At 44.0% G+C, this 19225-nt stretch overlaps 1 protein-coding gene across 1 annotated transcript in view; it reads right to left on the bottom strand.

Annotated features, from left to right (window-relative positions):
• ASPG (asparaginase) overlaps positions 1 to 15151 on the bottom strand; it is a gene marked incomplete at its 5' end in the record, with an annotated part of 35903 nt that extends 20752 nt beyond the window's left edge. The window contains 5 exons of the mRNA XM_010181711.1: positions 6116 to 6242; positions 7268 to 7351; positions 8784 to 8909; positions 11542 to 11653; positions 15022 to 15151. Of these exons, the coding sequence (XP_010180013.1) occupies positions 6116 to 6242; positions 7268 to 7351; positions 8784 to 8909; positions 11542 to 11653; positions 15022 to 15151 (579 nt within the window). The remainder of the gene's footprint in view (positions 1 to 6115; positions 6243 to 7267; positions 7352 to 8783; positions 8910 to 11541; positions 11654 to 15021) is intronic.
• Positions 15152 to 19225: the final 4074 nt, after the last annotated feature.

Raw genomic sequence — 19225 nt, 5'->3', positions numbered from 1 at the left:
TGATAGACAACGTATTTCCAAAAGAGGAAATGAAGGCCCATTTGAGGCAGCAGCCACAGCCGCTGATCTAACACATCTTATTTATTGGCTACCACTAAATCTGTCCTCATGCCACATCCAGCTCAGACTCAACTGTGTTATATTTCAGTTTTAATTCCAGAATAGTCTAGATTCTGAAATATACCAGTATTACTCATCAATACTTCTGAGTTAGTGCTCTTCAAGGAGATACTTAACTTGTATACTTCAATTTAATGGCATTTCATAGCAAAGACTTCCAAAATGGGTAGTTAGTTTGATGCCCACGAGTGAACAGGATGATCCTTCACAGTTGTATAACTCCACTGCATCCTCTTCAGCTGTGAAAAAGCACCGAGTACCAGACCCAAGGGGTTCACAATGCTGAACATATCCTGTTAGTACCAACTCTCCCGTTCAGAAAGCCCCAGCAGAGCAGCGCACAGGTCCAGCCCAGGTGAGGTATTCACCGGTCCCAAACTGACCTGAACCTCGCTGTTGTGTACTTGGCCTGGATTCATGTTCAGAAACCAGACCTTCATCTTCCCAGACATGAGAGATGACAAATGCAGTTACTGTTGCCGCTAATCACCTCCAGAGTTTATTAGGTAGTTACTAACGATTAAATAAAATAGCAAGGATTCAATTAACTCTGATTATACATTTAGAGCCAGAAGCCAGCTGTTTAACTAATAGTTTGTTTGTGTTGCATTATTAGAAGCCAAGTCATGCATTATTGATTTCAAAATTTCCCTGCTTTCAGTGCAGGAGCGCAGCATTGGGAGCGCTGACGGCTCCTGCGAGGTAGCGAAGAGGTTTAACAAACAGCAAACAGCTCACAGCGTCAGGCTTCGATGAAAGCAGACTGTGCTGTAAAGCTGCGTGTTTCCCCATCAGGATTTAAGCTTCTTAGGTTCTGGAGAAACTCCCAAGCAGCAAGACAGATAAAAGATCTGCGTGCATAATAGCGACTTGCTCTCAGCCATGCAGAGAGTTACTCACACCAATTACTGCTGCAATCTCTTGCAATCGGCAGACAGGCATTTGCAAGAAAATTCAGAGTACATTTAAAAGCCTCTGTTGAAGCCTCCTCTGTTGCAGAGATACTAAAAACTACACAACCTATTAAGTCAGGACAGAAAGCAGAGGTCACCTATAAGACTTTACAAACTTTCCTGTCATGCTGCTCTGTCAGCAACTACAGCCTCTGTGCCTTCTTTCTAAAAGAATACCATAAGTCATTAAACTGGGCACGAGCAGTTGGCTTGGCATCGTGTGTGCCCAACCAGCCACACATCAGCGAGCGGATTCCTAAAAAATTCCAACAAAAACCCACAGCAAGCAGGAGGTACATGGCAGGGTGCAGAAAGCTGTGCATTTGTCCTGCTCAACATTCACAGGCCTGGCCAACCACGTTCACACCTGAGCACTGAGCTTTAAGCAGCAGCAGTGTTTAGCAATAAATCCAATGCTTTCAATGTCTAACACACAGATTAATTCTTTTAAAGCAGCCTCCTCTACAAGAGGGGATGGCAATAAAACTGTATTGGAGCTCTCTTTCCTTTATCCTCCCTGAGCTGGGAGTCCCTGCCAAAACCTTCCAAATGCATTCTGTGAAGTTTGGCAGCTGCTGGCATCCCTAATGCCTGTAATGAAGATTGAACCGAGGAAACCTGCCCTGGCATGGGTCACCAAGACACTGCCAAAAGCGGAAGACCAAGGAGACAGATCAGAGGACGGGTTCAGAAGTCAGACCCGTGCCAGGCCTATACCTGTGCTCCTGGAGTACGCTCTACCAAATAACGTAGTCATCACGATAAATGCAATGCATGCAGACACAGTTCAGTGATGTAACTGCAACCTGTATTAAAAAGCAAGAAGACTGTCCCTGAAATGACATTCTCTGGGTGATGAACCCCACCATCCTGCACAGCACGCTCGCTGCTGCAGGCTCCCCCGATGGCAGCTCTCCATTAGACACACAGAGTCTCAAAGTGGGATGCAAGAGCCAACGACAAACAAATATACAGGAAAACCCGTCTTCATCCCAGATGAAGAAAATCAGAACACATTCTTGGCATCCTCCATCTCAGATATTACATCCCAAAAATGAAGAATATTTACATTGCATAGCGAAGTTCAAGCATCTTCATCGTACTGGATAAACCTGCTCTACTGCAGCCTATGGTCGTACCACACAGCAACCGTTTTGTTAAACAAACTTTAACAATTTAAGTTCTTAGGTAAGAAACTCATGTACAAAAAGCTGTATATGTCGGTGTTCATAACAGGTTTTTATCCTAAGAGTGACTAATTAGGGATACTCAGTGTTGGCACAACACAAAACAGCAGCCTGTTCTGGCTTGGATGGCCTGCACTTGTAAGGAGTTTAACTGACAGAGCGCACTGCACTGCGTAAACAGGGACACAAAGCTGAGGAACAGATGTAAGATAGCTACTGGTCTGGTACAGCAGCAAGTTTTTAAAGCAATGCACATAAAATAAAGAGGTAATGGCTATCTATATGCTATATCCAAAATGGCTTGGGATAGAAAGATTGCATTATTCAGGGAGACTGCATTCAAGATAGTGTAAGGCCTTTTGTTTATTCAACCAAACAAAATAATCCCATAAACAACATTCTGCCATTGCCAATCTCCACCTCCCTACCAAATACTACAGCTTTTTAAATTTCAGCTCAAAAATACGTCCCTCTCTTATTCAGCTTCATTCACACACATGCAGAGAGCTATGGATGGTGTTTGGGTTAGCACAGAAAAAACATCATCCTGACTGAAAATTAAAATTAAAGACGAGAAGCAGCTCTAAACACTTTAGAAAGCAGCAAAAAACCCCCACCAAACCCCCTTTTTTGATAGTGCCTATGTCACAAAGCAGGTTTCAACTTCTAAAGGGAGAGCAGCAACTGAGAGCGACACCTCCCTTAGGAGTGGTGACTGAGCTGCGGGTTATGAAATCAAACAAGAAATACGGCTTTTGGGGCTTGCAGAGCTGCAGACAAACAGCAGCGCTCTCTCCTCACCCCTCAGCATTATATAGGGTGCCCCAGTGCTCATCACGATGCACGGCAGCGGCCAAGGGGTGGGGACCACAGGCCAACCTATGGCTGCAGACTGCGGAGGGAGGCAAACAAAAATCGACCCCTTTTTTGGCAGTGTGTTACAAAACCATCGACACACGCCTTTGGACGGGAATATTTAAATCGGATGGTGTCGCTGCAGGAATGAACACGCTGACTTACAAGGGAGGGGGGGACCAACAGCGCTTGAGTGAGGAGAGCTGGTATTTGCCTTAATATATCGACGACTTGGGCTTTTTACTGTAAATACCCAGAACTGCCAACCAAGACGTAGACTTGGCCAGTGATGAACAGCTTCTCTCTAATGAAACTGTGGGTAAACAAGCCCAACAAGGCCTCCTAACCTGCTGCTGCTGCATCACATCTGCGCGCACGGCCACGTGGGCTCTGCGCGTCCCCTGCACGCGTGTCCTGCCCATGTGCACCGCTCCCAGCGGGGACACACGTGTGCAATGAGGAAAGCCCAGCCTGGTAGCACAGCTAGTTTCGTATTTGCCTCATTAGGACAACAGAGCGATCTGTTATGAAACGCATTGAGACTCCTTACACATCTCAAGTGAAATAGTCCTCCTCGTCTTTCCCGTTTTCAAAGTGTGGGAGAAATAAGGCAAGGTCTTCCCTTTGACAAGCTTTAAGGTTTTAGAAATATTTTTGGTTGTTTCTACATTGTCCATTTCATACAGAGGTTTCAAAGTCTGCTGTGAAAGTACTTCCCAAAGGCACTGGGTTTCTTACTCATCTCAGGAAGGGGCAGGAATTCTTCACTTGTGCTAAACTGAGAGTCTTGAGGAAGGCGACACACTCGCTCATCTAAAACTGGGTAACAGGACTCCTGGATGTTGCCAGCACAGTTAAGGATCTGGGCAAGAACACAGCCAGCTGATGGGATCAGAAATCCACTGGGAGCCTTACAGGGTGAGAAATGGGTATCAAAAACAAAGAGCTGCAGTTAGGGAAGGGAAGGGACTCGGGTTCCTCTCTGGCTCCCCAGGAGATCATTGCTTTTCTATGGTGCGCCAAGCCTCAAACAGCACATCCTCTCCTCATTGCTGGTACCAACCCACGATCCCATTACACTCCCCACTCCATCCATCACGTCTTCCCTGCTGCTTCTCTGGGATTTCCATTCCCAGTTTCATTAAACCTGGGAAGCAAAGGAGGAGTTGCTGCACGTGGCCTGCTCCTCCCGGCACCCTCAGGCTGCTCTCCAAAACGCTGAGGCAGCAAGAGTCAGCCCTGTCTGCAGGATGAATAAGATGTATTATACAAAGCTGCGTTAAAAGCAACCAAACTTAAGAGATGTAGATTGGTTTGGTTTGTTTTTAAAAGCCCAGGTGGTTCCTTGTCTCCATGAAAGCCTCGCACGAGGATGGTACCAGCAAACTCAAGGGAGACAGCGACGTTTCAAACTATTACTTTGGACAAAATAAAGCTGTACGAGTAGATTGCTCATGCTATAAGCTATGTTTTTTCAAAACGAAACAATCCTTCAATAGTGACACTGTCATCTTGGATAGATGATGCCACCCTAACTGGGTAATCAGCTGAAACAAGCCGAAATAGAGCCTCTCACACCACCAGGTTTTAAACCACAAATCCCCACTGATCTCAATGGGGCATTCTGCTGAAACGGTAATGGGACCAACATGGGCTGAGGGAAGTGCTTCGTAACTCTCATTTTTCTACCACAGACGAGGAATCACAGAACAGTTCATTCAAATCAAAGAAATAGCATGCAATTTGCAGCTTGATTTCATCATTGATCGGTCAGTAAACGGAATTTCTGTGTACCCTATTTGCTGCAGTTCATAAAAACCCAAGAAGGAAGATTCTCCTCAATTTACTGCAACGTTCAGCTGACAACATTTCTGCTGATCTCAGACACACCGTATTTCACCCAGCACTGTCATACAGCAGTGGCAGACTCTACCCAAGAGATGTCCTTTCACACCTTCCTCACTTTGTAGCTGGCTGCTACAGACACAGCACTACGATCCCCAAACTTAATTAAGTAACTCACCCTCATTAGCAGGAAGGGATAAGTTTATTTTCCCAAATTGCAGACTGCCTCTCTCCAGTGATAGAAACCATAGAGAACGACTCACTGCATGGCACAGGGCTGCATCTCCTACTGCCACCAATGGCACCTACCAGGAGAACTTGGGAACACCTTATTCCTGTTTTTTTGGTAATAATGGAGGTTGTCACCAAGTCCTCCTCCTTCTCAAGATACCTCGCCTACCCAAATGCAGCTTGCATAACATGGTGTATTTTTTAAAGCTGCACTTCAGTATGTTTTTTGGCAAGTCCTCAACAGATTCCCAACATGTCTCTCTTCTCCCCTCTGCTATTTATCTAAGAACAGACAGCAATGTGTCTATGACTCTGCAAATGGGTACTGAAATCTTCGTGTAGTTTTCCCCCTTCTTAAAAAAGAGACAGAAATTATAGGGAGCCCGATGAAGTTTGGGGGGGGAAAAAAACCTTCACACAGCACAAATCCTAGGTCTGCTCTTCTGCAATTTAGACAGGTCCTAAATACCCAGTAAAACACCTTACACAGTGACACGCATCAAACAGAATCTGTTGAAGCTGCAAGCACTCTGCAATGACTCCTCTGCTTGATTTTGGAGCCCAGAACAGTCATTACAAAGATTAATCTCTTTCTTCTTTCAGTCCTCCCTCCCTCATTTTTATCTTCGGAGCGAGCGTTTTCAAGACAAGGGGCAGTGCTCCCTCTGGTCAGCCTGGATCCTTAGTCCAAGTCAGCCTAACTCACATCTATATCCTACAGACAAATGCATTGAGTCACAAATTAGTAATATTTAGTACTATTTAAGCAGTTTCAAAGCAGATAAAGTGGAGTCAAGCTACAGGGCTTTCAAAGATATCCGAGTTTAAAACCAGCATTTCAACTGCATCGGCACAGATTCTTTTCAGCTGGAGTCCTGCTGCATGTGGCATAAATTACAAGGCTTAAGAGATGATGTTGCTTACTTGTAATATCAACCTCAGCATTTGCAAGTGGAGGCAGGTTAGGTGAGGAAAAGGCATTGAAACTCCCAGCATCCACCTTAGTCACCCTATTTCCCCTGTACAGTTTATTATAAAAATACAGGCACACCTGCAAGACAAGTAAAGAAACAGGTCTATGAATAAGCCAGTAATTAAAAGATTCAGGAGATAAATACTGCAGTCCGTCCTTTCTAAAGTGTTTTCTAAATCTTTAAAGTGGCTCAGAGGCCAGTAGATGTTTACAACTCTTACCCTTTCAAAAAGCGTTGGCACATCTGTCACACACTGGTTTAAGAATTTAAGAACAAAACAAGTTAAGAGCTAACCAGTTTCATAATCCTCTCACAAGGCAGAGTTGAGGACGCAGCAAATTTGCCTGAGTCCACTTCAGAGGCAGAGGGAAGAAACAGCATGGACTTTTTAATAAGTTCATCAGTTACATCTAAATGCAGAGTCCAAAACCTTAGGCCTGGTTTTGTTCAAAACACTTACCAAATAACTAGGTTCCTTCTCAAATCCCTTAAAGCTTGTTAATTGGCATTTGAAGGAGAAGAGATACCTCAAAGTTGTTACTGGTTATTAAGTTCTTGGCCCATCAGCTATTGCTGTTGTCTTACAGGAACTGGCTTTGGGGGCATGGCAGAAGTGGACCGAGGTGTAACCTGACCAGTTTCCTCTCTGATTTTCAGGCTGCACAGCACTGACATCTTTAAAAAGTGCTGAGACCATGGAGGTACTTCCATGCCCATTAGGTGTTTCATCCATGACAATTCAGGCTTCATGAACTACCAGCTCCAGAGAAACTTTAGAGCTTCAAAGTAACTTTCAAGTAAAAACTGACTTACTGGTGTTTCAGATCCCACGTATTTCCCAAGGAACCTTTGATTTCAAGTCTGCTGCAAGCTACATCTTAGACTTGATAGTCTTTACAGACTGTATACAGGCAAAATGGGATATAACTCCTGAGAAAATGGCACATGCTTCGCCATGCAAGCACCCGTTACCTCAGCGGAATCCATTTATTTTGCTGTTTAAGTGCCTTCCTTACTGCCTATCGGATAGTTTGGGTATGTGGGTACACTCTGGCTAGAGGGAGGGAAGCAGCTTCCGAGATGGTCTTCACAGCAAACAGACCTCGGGAATCACGAACTGCCCAGCAAACAGCAGTGCCCCCAGCAGGTTGGCTCGGCCGTCATTCTGCAGCTCGTATATGGGCACCTGGGGAGCAGAGACTGAAATTACACCCTGGCCCTCATGCAAAGCCTACACAGCATTAAAAAAAGGAGACCAACTTGTGCAATACAAATACAGGAATAATTTATGTAACAATGATTTATGAGAAGTAGAAGTTTCCTCCTGCATCCAAACTATTTTAGACTGCAGCAGATGGCAGGGTTTCCCTCTGCGCTTAACAGACTTTTATAATTTAAGTGCTTAAAAGCCAATATATAGAGATGATTCTAGTGTGATTAAGCAGATTAAAAGACTGATGATTCAGGAGAAATATAAAAAAAAATAGAAAGCAGGCATATTAAAGCACAGGAGAAGTGATTGTACAGACAAAAAGCAACAGCTCCAGATCACCCAGAACTGCCGCTGCGGCTTCACAACAGCTCTCTTGCACCATCTTCCCTCACAGCATAGTAAAACTGAGCCAGCAGGTTATCACCGACAGAAAAGGGCAAGATTTAAACCAGAAATTTGCTCTGCTGAGTGATGACTTCCATGCCTTCTCAGATCTCTTCTTTATTAACTGAGAGCCAGAGCTCGTACCAGCAATGCAAAAAACCCAAAATAATCCCATGCTCCATTGCTAGATCACCATGCAGTAAGATAAAGAAGAAAGTAAAACCTTGAGTATGACGTATTACAACCAGACCGCCCCATGTCAAGACAGTGGGAGCCTGCTCCTTCCTAGACTTGTGCATTTTGACTTCAAACAGCCCACATATGAACAGGAAGGTATGAGATGGGGAGGGGAATTTCACAGTGCACCATTTCATCTCTCGTTTGTGATTAGAGCTGTATTTTACGCTCACACAAGCTATTCGAGTACGACAACCCCTCCCCTTCAGACACAGGATGCAAAGGGCTGATCTCCAGAATGAAAACTAATAACTGGAGTCTGTAGAGGAAACAGACCATGTTAGGTGCTTTGTGGAACTGAAGTGATCAAAAATGCATCCAGTGCTTAGAGATTATTTCAAAAAAAGAAGATAAAGATTGCAGCAATGAGTAACATAAAACAGGGTAACAACTGATGAAGTGAGAAGTAATAAGCTCCAGGGCTTTAAAGGAAAAAAAGAGCCAACAACCAGCAGCCACCTGAGGCTGGAAAGATGCTTCTCCTATAAACCGATTAATAGACAATGGCCAACTGACAGCCTCTTACATCTTGCTCTGAAGCATCTGGCCCCAGCCATAATGAACTCCTGCTCCGGTTTGGTACAGAGTTGTAAAGTCATTAATGATAAAATTACGGGGCAGATCCTCAGCTGGCGAGCCCGGCAATTGTCACTAATTTCTGTCAGCGCTGTGACCATTCACCCTGGCCAGAGGCTCGCCCTCAGACAGAGACAAGCAGGACACCACCTAGTTTGGCATACATAAATAAAAAGTGATGTTTCCGACTTCAGCTCAAGCCCATTACCTGAGATCCTGTCAGCACAACAGTTTTACCCAGGTTCTCACACATGAAGGACAGGGCTGAAGCTGTGTAGGCCATGGTGTCGGTGCCGTGAAGGATCACAAACCCATCGTACTTCTCGTAGTGCTCCTGGAGGGGGAGAAACAGTTTTCATGTTGTTAGAGCAATGCACTGGCATCAGCGAGGTACACGTTGCATTGCTGTCACTGGTGCAAGCAACAGCATGACTCTTTAAAGGGTACTACACACAATTCCTCCTAAAGTCACCCTGCTTTCAGCTGCAATACTATTAAGGGTTAATGGGACACTAAGGCTAGAGCCAGTAATTCTAATTATGGAGCAGTCAAAGAGATTCTTCTCTGTATACATATTAATGCAGCATTTTTAAACCAGAAGACTGCTAATTAAGAAAAGCTTAGCAATGGCTTTAAACAGGAATGTTAACATATGCAAATCAGCCGCATAGTCTGATTCCTTGTCGCCGCTTTTACGTTAGGGATTACACCATTTACAGGAACAGATTAGGCAGACCGAGGCCATCACAACCTATAGGCAAACCGGTCCATTTAATCCGGAGGCAGCCAGGCAAACTGCCAGTGCAGGAGTGCCCTCTTCTGCCCGAAATCAGCCTTGCTGCAGCAGAACAAGGGGAAGAGGCTCCTTCTTCATTAGTTAGTGTACGCTTGCTGAGTGTTGAGAAGTCCCTTGGACTATCAGACACGCACAGATGCAAAAAAAGGAACTTTATAACAACTTTAATCTACATCCAATTCCACACAGGAGTTTTTTAAAGCAAAGCCATGCATCACACAGCTCATCCTGTCAGATAAAGTCTCCTCTATTTTAAGAGTGATGCACAAAGCAAACACTGTAATGAGAGACCAGTGTCTCTGATGTAATTTGGGAACATGGAAAGGATTACATAGAAACCTACGCAGATATATGAAGGGCCAGCATGGGGAAAAAGGGGCATTGCCATAGAAATTATATTTCTTTTTAATTACATTTCTTATGCTACAGTAGGCACACACGCTTGGCATCTCCTGATAAAAAAAATGTTATCTCCAAACTCACCTGCAGGTTTCCACTTGTCCTTTTGCTATTTCTTCACTGATACTCGTGCCTACATGTTGCTACCTACTGCAAGTTTTAGGGGATTTCTGCTCATTTCTACGGAGCCAGCCAGCAGAACAGCAGCCAGTGCTGCAAGATCCTTCTGTAGGCCAAACTACAGCACGATGCAAAGAGCACACTGCAGTTACTGCACTGGTGAGTACCAAGATAAGTTTCAAGAAGGGCCAAGATCCCAGAAATAGCCACTTGTCCTCTCTATCAGTACACTCACAAATCTTCTCAGCCTAATGAAGCTTATTAGGTGAGAAAGGACATAGCTTGGTTTCAGCTTCACAGCAGAAAAGATGAGGCTGGCAACTGGGGAGATACTGCACAGAAACAGCTCAGCACTTTTCCGTCTGGGCAGTCATGGGCACGTTATGGCTGTGCCAAGTCCAAGCCAAACACAACGTGGCAGTGTCTGTACAGAAGCAGACAGTTAAAGGGTTTACTGTCCCCTCTCGGCACTTCTCACGTGGATGACACACGCTAGGTATTTGTACACACAAACTGCCCTCTGTGTATGAGAAAGAAGTACTGTTGAGCTCAGGAGCTTTAATGTGCCATGAAGAAAGGTAACTTCTCTCCTGTTCAGCACAGCATTGCCCTCTCTGTGTTACTCTACCCTTGACCCTGGGTTTCCCCAGCTCCGTCTCTTCTCTGCCCTGGCGAGATGCAGCCCACAGGAGCATCATCCCTAATTTGGTGGTTTTGGGATTAGAGGACCTCAAGGTGAAAGACAGTTACATGATTTTCGGCAGCATTCCCAGGGTTATTGTACTGTTTGCACGCATGGGAACAGCTTGGTCGAGGAAGGAGATTTACACTATAAAGGCCGCTATCGCAGAGCGAGCAGGAGTGCGAGAGCAGCATCTTAGCAGCCCCACGGTTATTTATTTCTAACAGCTATGTATGAACTCCTGCTGTGAAGTGCTATAAACGTTTTGCTTTTCTACTTTCTTTAAAGCACACAGCGAAGTTCATACACGAGGACAGGGACAGAGGAATGGTGATTTCTGATCTAGAGAAGGATGTGATGAATTTATCTGTGTATGCAGAAATATCTAAGGCTTTCAAGATTTCCCAGTGTGGGACCTAACCATGACAGCGTTTTCCTACTGCCTGCAAATTCAAAGCGAGTTCAATCAGTCTGCCCAAGTAAGAAGGGCATAAAGATATTAAACTATTTTCTACGTCAATAGCCAGCTATTAAGCTATTTGAACACTCAGAAGTGTGTCACTAAGCAACCTGCAGGTAAGTCACCTACACCTCAGGTTTTTACTCAACATTTTTGGACAGTGAATTCAAGTCAACGTCTTGGAACATATCAGTGTGCATACTGTGTACCTCATTCAGTCTTAGCTGCAGGTTTTCTATTTATTTTCCTGTACAGAATTATCACATAGCTAATCATTGGAAGAACTACGTAACTCTAATGAGTTTAAAACATTTTGAAAATGAGACATTTCAGCAAGCTTTGTGAGCACAGCACTTGCACAGCAAGTACACTTGTTATACAAGTACATATATTTGTACTACAAATACACAGGTACAGCATTACTGAACTGCTTCATCTCACTAAGTATACTAGGCACAGTGCTGTCTTTGCTTAAGCAACAAATTCAGTCTTATCCTACGCCACAGTACCTCAAGTTTCCTTGCAATCTTGGCCCAGTCCTCCGGTGTCATGTTGGAAGAATCGAGCAGTGGCGAGAGCTCCAGGATTGTGTAGAAAATTCTTTTGTTTTGCTTAGAGACACTAAAAAGAAAGATAATTGGGAAAAAATAATTCTTAGAGCTAACGGCAGCTCATAATTTCTGATTCTTTCACTAAATGGGCAGTTTTCACCCTTCTCCCCTGCACCCCCAAGTCTATAGCCAAAAAGATGCTCTTAAATTTAAAATATTATGTTCCAAGTTCAGAAGTTCATGGCTTGATGTGGTTTAAAGCACAAATCCCTAAATTCAGTAATAAATATAATCTGGGAGGTAGAGAAGGGCTGGCAACACTAAAGACACAAAAGAACAACCCAGCCTTACTTCAAGTTTGGAACGGGGTTCTAACAGAAGTCAGACCAAGCCCTAAGGTTTAAAAATCCCTCCTAAGCTACTGAAAGGAATCTATAAAGCTACGAAGGTTTGTAGGGGGTGAACAGAAGATAATCCTTTGATAAATATAAACAGATACCCTACAAATAGATGCTCTTCCCTGACACAAAGGGCATCTTCTCTTGAAAGTCTTATGACCAGGATTCGTTTTTGTGGCCTTGAGAAGATCCACTCTGCTCAGCTGTGACCTCAGATTTCAGAAAAGAAATTAATTTAACTTTGTGAACCCCCAGTCCTTGCCTATTCGGCCTGTTGTTATGAACATTTGCTATGTGGTACCGGCTGTCTCTTGTTAAGAGGTGGAGTTTAAGCATGTGAAAATAGCAAAGATCTTAAAATACTGGTGTAAGGTGAAAACAAGAGGCCATGGGACTATAAAAAAAACTCACTGGTAATCAATTATTGGCCACTGAACAAGGGTAACCTTGACAGCTGGGAAGAGACTGCTTCAAATACAATAAAAACAAGACAAAGCAGCTGTGCAAGGGAAAAAACCCAAACCAAGATAAAAATGAACGGCCAAGCAATAGGATAAAGCACCTGTGAGTAGCACTTGAAAACATCCCAGTGTGAGGCCCAGCAGATGGAGACCAAAGATCAAGTGTCTGGGCACTCAAACATCTTACAGAAGTAGATGATCCCAAATTTGGAGGGGACTTTAAGGGAATGGCAGCTATGGAAGCACAGTGGGACTGTCCCAGCTGTACACATGCTGTCTGCTCTCCCTGCCTCCAAGGACCACAGGTCTCCTTTTCTCCTCCTCAAGGACTCCGACTCCTCGAAGACCTTTGATTGCATACAGATCACATGTTTTACCCCACAAATCATGCACCTTCCTCCACATTAACTTCCTAGTCTCTCAGAATAAAGTCAACTCTGTATCAATTCATTTTAGTTAATGTTTGGGGTAATAAAGGAACCCTACAACTAGTATTTTCTGCTACCTTTCTGAAGCTTGGAAGAGGATAGAGTATCTACCATTATCACTCATCAACATTAGCTGGAATATGTTCCTAATTAGCAACACAGTGGCCAACAAGCAGCTAACGAAGAAGAGCTGCCAGCTCTGCCCTTCCCATTGTTCTTCCAGGCAGGGCCATCCAGGATCATATTGGATGGGATCATCTTCAGAGCATCCTCACTGCTTCTCCACTGCCTGAGGATGCTGGAAAGCTCCCTGCCAGCTGTAGCTGTGATGGATAATTCAACATTTACACTGGGAGACAGACAAAGGCTATGGAAAAGACCAGGACACTGCATGGATGTGTAAACGTTCCTGAAATAAGGTGTTTAGAGCACAGAAAAGTTAATTACCTTCCCTCAGCATTTGCAGTAGTGGTTTGTTCCCAAGTGCTACTCTTGTATATATAACAATATAAAATAAGCAAAAAAAGAGTCAATTATCAGTTCATCAGCTAGTAAAATGTACCCACTGCATTTATGAGGCCCGTAAGACAGCTGCATACAGCATTTAAACAATGGGCTGTTTCATTCATAACCAAGTGACGAACTGAGCCTAGGAAGTCAGACTTCACATGAAAAATTGCCTTGTTGGATGTCACGTTTACACAGCTAGGAGTCACTTTGGAAGTCTGCTGAAAAATCTGTGAAAAGACAGCTCCCCCGATGATGTTCTGTTCAAATAAAACACAGCAGAGACCAGCGCAGCCTGGAACTTCCGATGCCTCTCTAAAACCAGATCCTGTCATTCCTCTCGCATTGAGGTTATCACACAGATATACAAAGTTCACAAAATACTCCTTTTTTTTTCCTCCCCTCAGGAACTCACAATGTTTCTCAACTGCCTGGTTAAAATATCACAGGGCAAGCACCAGAGGGAAAGTGGCAAATTGCCATGACCAACCTCCAGAAACAGCACTCAGCAGCGCCAGAAAAACAAGGCAAGATTGGGTTTTAAACCTCGGTTTTTGAATGATTGGTTTATGTTTTTCCATTCTTCATGGGAAAGATGTGCCAGGAGAAGTATATTTAGGATGCAAATGGCTATATTAGTGTAGTTTTGTTGTATTTCAAATCCCATATATTATTTAAAAGTTTCTCAGTTACACAGTATTGTAAAAGCCCCATTTCTCATAGTGTAAGCGTTGTATTTAACACAAACTGTATGTTCACATCATTACAGCTCCACTGGGACTGCATTTCTTTTCCTATTACCCCTTTTTCTGCCATCTGCCTTTTGAGTGGTTACTTTTAAAAGCTTTACAGAGAGACCTCAACACAAAACAGAGATAAATTAATAAACATTAAATTTTCTCTGTATGTCCTGATTTTCTCCTTAAAGACTAAAGAATGCCAATTTTTACTCTTATAGCAAAACAGCTACAGTCCCATGTATTTTTGAATCGCTGTGTAACATCACCCTTTGTGCAAAGTTAACATGCTTACAGGGAATATCTCCAATTAGCATGCTGCCCTCTAAACAAAACCTTTAAGCTTATTCATCACTGCCCAGCAGTTAAGCAGCAGTGCAGATTAATTAGAAGCCCATCGCTTATTATCATAATGTTGCATAAATTCGGGGAAAGACAATCAGCTTTTAGGGTTTTTTAAAACAGAAGGCCTGCAGAATTAAAGCACGAGGCCTATTCATGGATGCATTAATTAGCTGCTACGTTTTCAGACGTACGCTCAAGATAACTCACACAGAGCTGCATGTATGGTTTTCTTAATTTCTACAGATTTCTGTGTTTGCACAATAGCAAATTAATATCCAAACCCAGAAGAAAACCACAGATTGAAGCTGCCCAAAGCTGCGACTTGTTGCCTAATTTAACAGTTATTTCCCAAGCAGTTGTAAGATGTTTCATTGCAAACACATCCACACAGAAATTGTCTACAGTGCCAGACATGGGAGGCTTTTTCCTTTCAAGTCAACAGAAGCATTTTCGCTAATCTCATAATGGATTCTTCACGCTAAATGTTTGGAGATGTAATTGTCTGAAAATTAGCAAGAGACTTCCTAGCGCTCCCTCCTCTCCCCAAGGAGGACGCACTCACGGGAGCACCAGCGTGTTTTCGGGGAACTCATGGGAGTTGTTCAGCTTTGTTTCCCGGGCAAACGCTTCATCGTGCAGCATTGGCATGGTCTTCAAGCTGCTCACTAATTTATTGGCCTCGGGAGCAAGTCCTGAAAAATAAAGAATAAAGTAAGTAAATAACGGAGCGGGGATGGAAGGAAGCGAGGGGCACAGTAAGGAGGGAAGAAGTCAAGTGACAGCTCTCAGCCCATCCTGCAAATTCAATTTAAAGTCTATTGCAGTTTAAGAACATGAATGGAACCAATAAGTCTCCATGCAGTTATCTTTTTCTTTACTTGAAATAGATAAATCTGTTATTTAAGAGAAATAATGCTGGAAATCTCCTCTATATCAAATACTTATGTTTTACCTATTTTTTACTGTTGCTTGGGTGCAAATACAGGTCAGCAGTAGAGGCAGGAAGCCAATTTCTGCAGCTGCAGTAAAAAGTTACTGCTCTCTTTTACATTTGCCATACCTATTCTCTACCTAGCGGCAGAAAACTCACAAAAAGCTATTTTTTGAACATTATTTTGTACTATAAAGTGGTGATATTTTTACCTAAGCTCCTTAACCCACAGCAGTAGAGCCCTGGAACAGCTGGGGTTAAACCAGCCTAAGTTAATTCGGTGTCTGCTGGGTCTGCAGGTATCCTGGCTGTAGCCGGGTATTTCAAAGGGAATCCACACACCATTCCCCATCAGCCAGAAAAGCTCCTAAATTCAGGATGTGACAACCCTCAGCACCACAGAGCTGATTCATTTGTGAATCTCACTTGCAGCTCCCCTGCCAGGACCCGTTTCAGGAAGGACAGCAACAGCCTGGTGTCCAGAGCCAAAATCCACTCTCATTTTCTTAAGTCTGACTTTTAAAGACGTTTTTCATTCAGTACCTCAGAGGTATTTCCTTCTGGACGTCAAGATTCTGCTGGCACTACTGCCCACTTCAGTTTAATCTCAGTGGATGTGTTATACCACCCATACAGGTGGTGAACAAACTCCTAAAAACTCATTACTCCACTTCTGCTAGCCATAGTTATTCCTAATTTGAGGCCAGGTAATCCTCTCCTATTTCCTACTTAAACACAATTCTCATCCAAGTCAGCATCTGTATTTTCTTTTCTCATTTCACCTTCAAACAGCAAAGCTTATTTAAAACATTCAGAGAGTATTTTCAGTAGTATTACTATCCTTTTCCATTTGCTTTCCACCCCAACGGAAAAACCCCTGAGAACTCCCTGATCCCCCTCCTGGCTTGCCTTAAATGAAGCAGCAGGCCCCTTCACAGCCAACTTTCTCACAGGACGGCACCAGCATTGAGTAGCTCTGTTTGGATTCCTGCCCAAGTACTTTGTTTTACAAAATACACTGAACGGGCTTTCCAGCTCTGGATGCTTCCTCCACTCAGCTCTAATCCCTGCTTGTCCCGTTAAGGATGTTCCTAGCTGAGTCACAAACGGGCACTGCTGCTGCGCTTGCACATAGAGTCATTTTGGCTCCAAAACGCAGCCCAGTTTTGAGTGTTTTCTGGTCATTCCTCTGTTTGTCCAGCGTTCACCTTGCCCCGAATATTGAAAATGCATTAGACTGCTTAGTTTTTGTATTTGCCCCCAGAACTGGAGAGCTGTTCATTCATATTCTTAAACCCCTTCTCCATAAATGGCAGATCCTCATCTCTTAGTCACAAATCTGTCAGGGTTTTTCTGTAATTGCTTGCACTGAACTTAAACCCTTTTTTAAAGGCATTCTGCAGTTGTACCCACGATGACCCACGTGCACCCTATGCAGTACCCTAAACACACCCACGTTTAGTAGTGCTTTCTGCTTTACAGCTCCAACAAGCAAACACGGGGGGACCCGAGTGCAACCGTTTTAAGAACTCTTCTGCCTTATTATGCACAGAGAAGAGCATTTGTGGGCCAAGCCTGTTAACCAGCCACTGGAAGCAACTTCACCCCTGCAGACAAGAGGCTGGCCATGCCAGTTGTCCAAATTGCTCCCATCAACTTCTGTCCTTGCGCTCTTTGGCGGGCACACAAAGGCAGGGAACAGCGACTGTGGCCCAGAACAAGCGTGGCGCTGCCTCACCTACGCTCAGGGACACTGCTTTCCACTCCAGTGTGTTATAGATAACACAATTACAGCTAATTACTTGCCAATCAAGAGATCCTATAGCCTGTGCTGCAGCAGAGACCAGGGAGCTGAAGAAGCCTGATGTGACTGTGCCAGTGGGGCTCTGCACCCAAAAAACTCACAGGCGCTGGGGAGAAGGAGCATCCTGGAGTCACACTGGGGTCATCATCCCCAATCCAAACACTCGCCATGCACAGAGAACTTTGTTAAACGAGTTTTTACCTATAGGAATAGCAATACAAACAGCACATACATCTACGATGCCAGATCCCAAAAGTAACAACCACATTTTGTAAAGGCAGAGAAGCAGAAAGTGCTCTCCAAAATCATCAAATGGTTTGGGTTGGAAGGGACCTCAAAGCTCCCCCAATCCAACTCCCCCATGGGCTGGGACACCTCCACCAGCCCAGGCTGCTCCAAGCCCCGGCCAACCTGGCCTTAAGATAATAATAAAATAGTAGTAGTAGTACCAGGAGCTGTCAGAAGTGAGGTGCATCGGTTCAAACAGAAAAATTTTGGAGTACAACAGCCCGTCTTTTGGCCATCTAGTACATGTAAACAATACAGATCATTAAGCTACCCAGGCAGACTCTATTCCAAGATAAGTAATCTTTCTGAGGGGATTTAGCTTAGTTCTACTTGTATTTGTTGGGTGGGTGTTTTCCTAATATTTCAGGTAAAAGCTAGGACAGATCCAGCCCACAGGCCCAAGGAAAAGAGCTTCCTGAAGGCATCAGCTAGGAGGAACATGGGCACAAACTTGATGCAAAGCTCAGAATCACGGTCACCTCCCTGAGGAGTGCAGTGAGATTCAACTTCTGAAGTGAGCTAGCAATAAGCCAAGAGAGGCTGTTGTAGGAGGAAAAAATTTAAAAAATGCACCAAAATGGCTTATTTGACAGCAAAACCATGAATTCCGAGAGTCTGCATTGGTCTGGTCATCACCCAAGTCACACAGAGAGAGCCCATCCATCCTCTGCAAGCACCTCCTGCACAGGTAACCTGCAGAAAGCCCAGCAGGTCCAAGCCACGCTGGCACTACCACATATACACAGGACAGCTGCAGAAGGCTTACAATCAGCTCTCATTAAGCTAATTAATCACTCCATACATGCCCAGTGAGCCCAGGGAATGTGATCATATCAGCCTTGTCCATGGGGGCAGTTCTGCACAGGAACAGGCTCCCTGCAGAGCACACTAGGCCTATCAAAACTACCCGATTTTAACAACAAAACCATCTTCTCTCAGTAACTGGAAAGGCCATAGAAAAGCTTGCAAGCCCAGACAGGAATTAGTTAGGTGGAATCAGAGCTTGATCCCTGCTATTTGAGCAGCTGCTGCTACGGGAGGTTTCACACAGCTCAAGGAAGCTCTGTTCACCTTGCTTGAAATAAAACACCGGTAGTTCTAGGTTGTAAACAGGCACTTTCTATCCATCGATAAATAAAAGAAACAAGCACCCATTGTTTTTTGCCTTGAAGCGTGCTGCCTTTCCCATGGCCTTTCACCAGCTCCTGTCTGAGCACTGAAGACTGCCAAATATTCTGAAAGAGGTACGCTGGCTGCTCTGCTGCTGGGTCTGCGTACGAAAAGCAGGTTGAAACCCTCACCAGGGCGTAGCAAGGCAGCACCACCACCAAGATCAACACTTCTGAAGCATAAGGGAAAAAGATAAAAGAGAAAAAGATGCAAAGAGGTTATGGAGTTCAGTTATAAAAGAATGAGATGTGATTTTGATTTACTTACTTTTTAAAGGTATTTGGGAAGCTAAGACAACAGAAGGAAGACGTTATTTTAGTATAAATAACGCAAACAGAGAGAGGGAAGTCGCCCATTTAATTTGAAACAGACTTTTTTTATAAGCACAAAGGTGACAGCCATAAAAACCAAAGCAGAACAGCCCCTTAGAGCACATTCTCTACAATAATAAGGATCAACCAGCCACCAGCTTCTGAGAAGGGATAAGTATTAGAAAAAACTCCAGTCTAGGAAGCTCTGAGGTGAAGCTTCAAGTGTTTTAATCCTACAAATGAGTAGCTGAGATTGTATTTC

This window comes from Mesitornis unicolor, unplaced genomic scaffold, assembly GCF_000695765.1.
Source record: "Mesitornis unicolor isolate BGI_N332 unplaced genomic scaffold, ASM69576v1 scaffold50083, whole genome shotgun sequence".
Lineage (NCBI taxonomy): Eukaryota > Metazoa > Chordata > Aves > Mesitornithiformes > Mesitornithidae > Mesitornis > Mesitornis unicolor.
The sequence above is the reverse complement of the archived record's forward strand: the minus strand, read 5'-3'. Positions and strand labels throughout refer to the sequence as shown.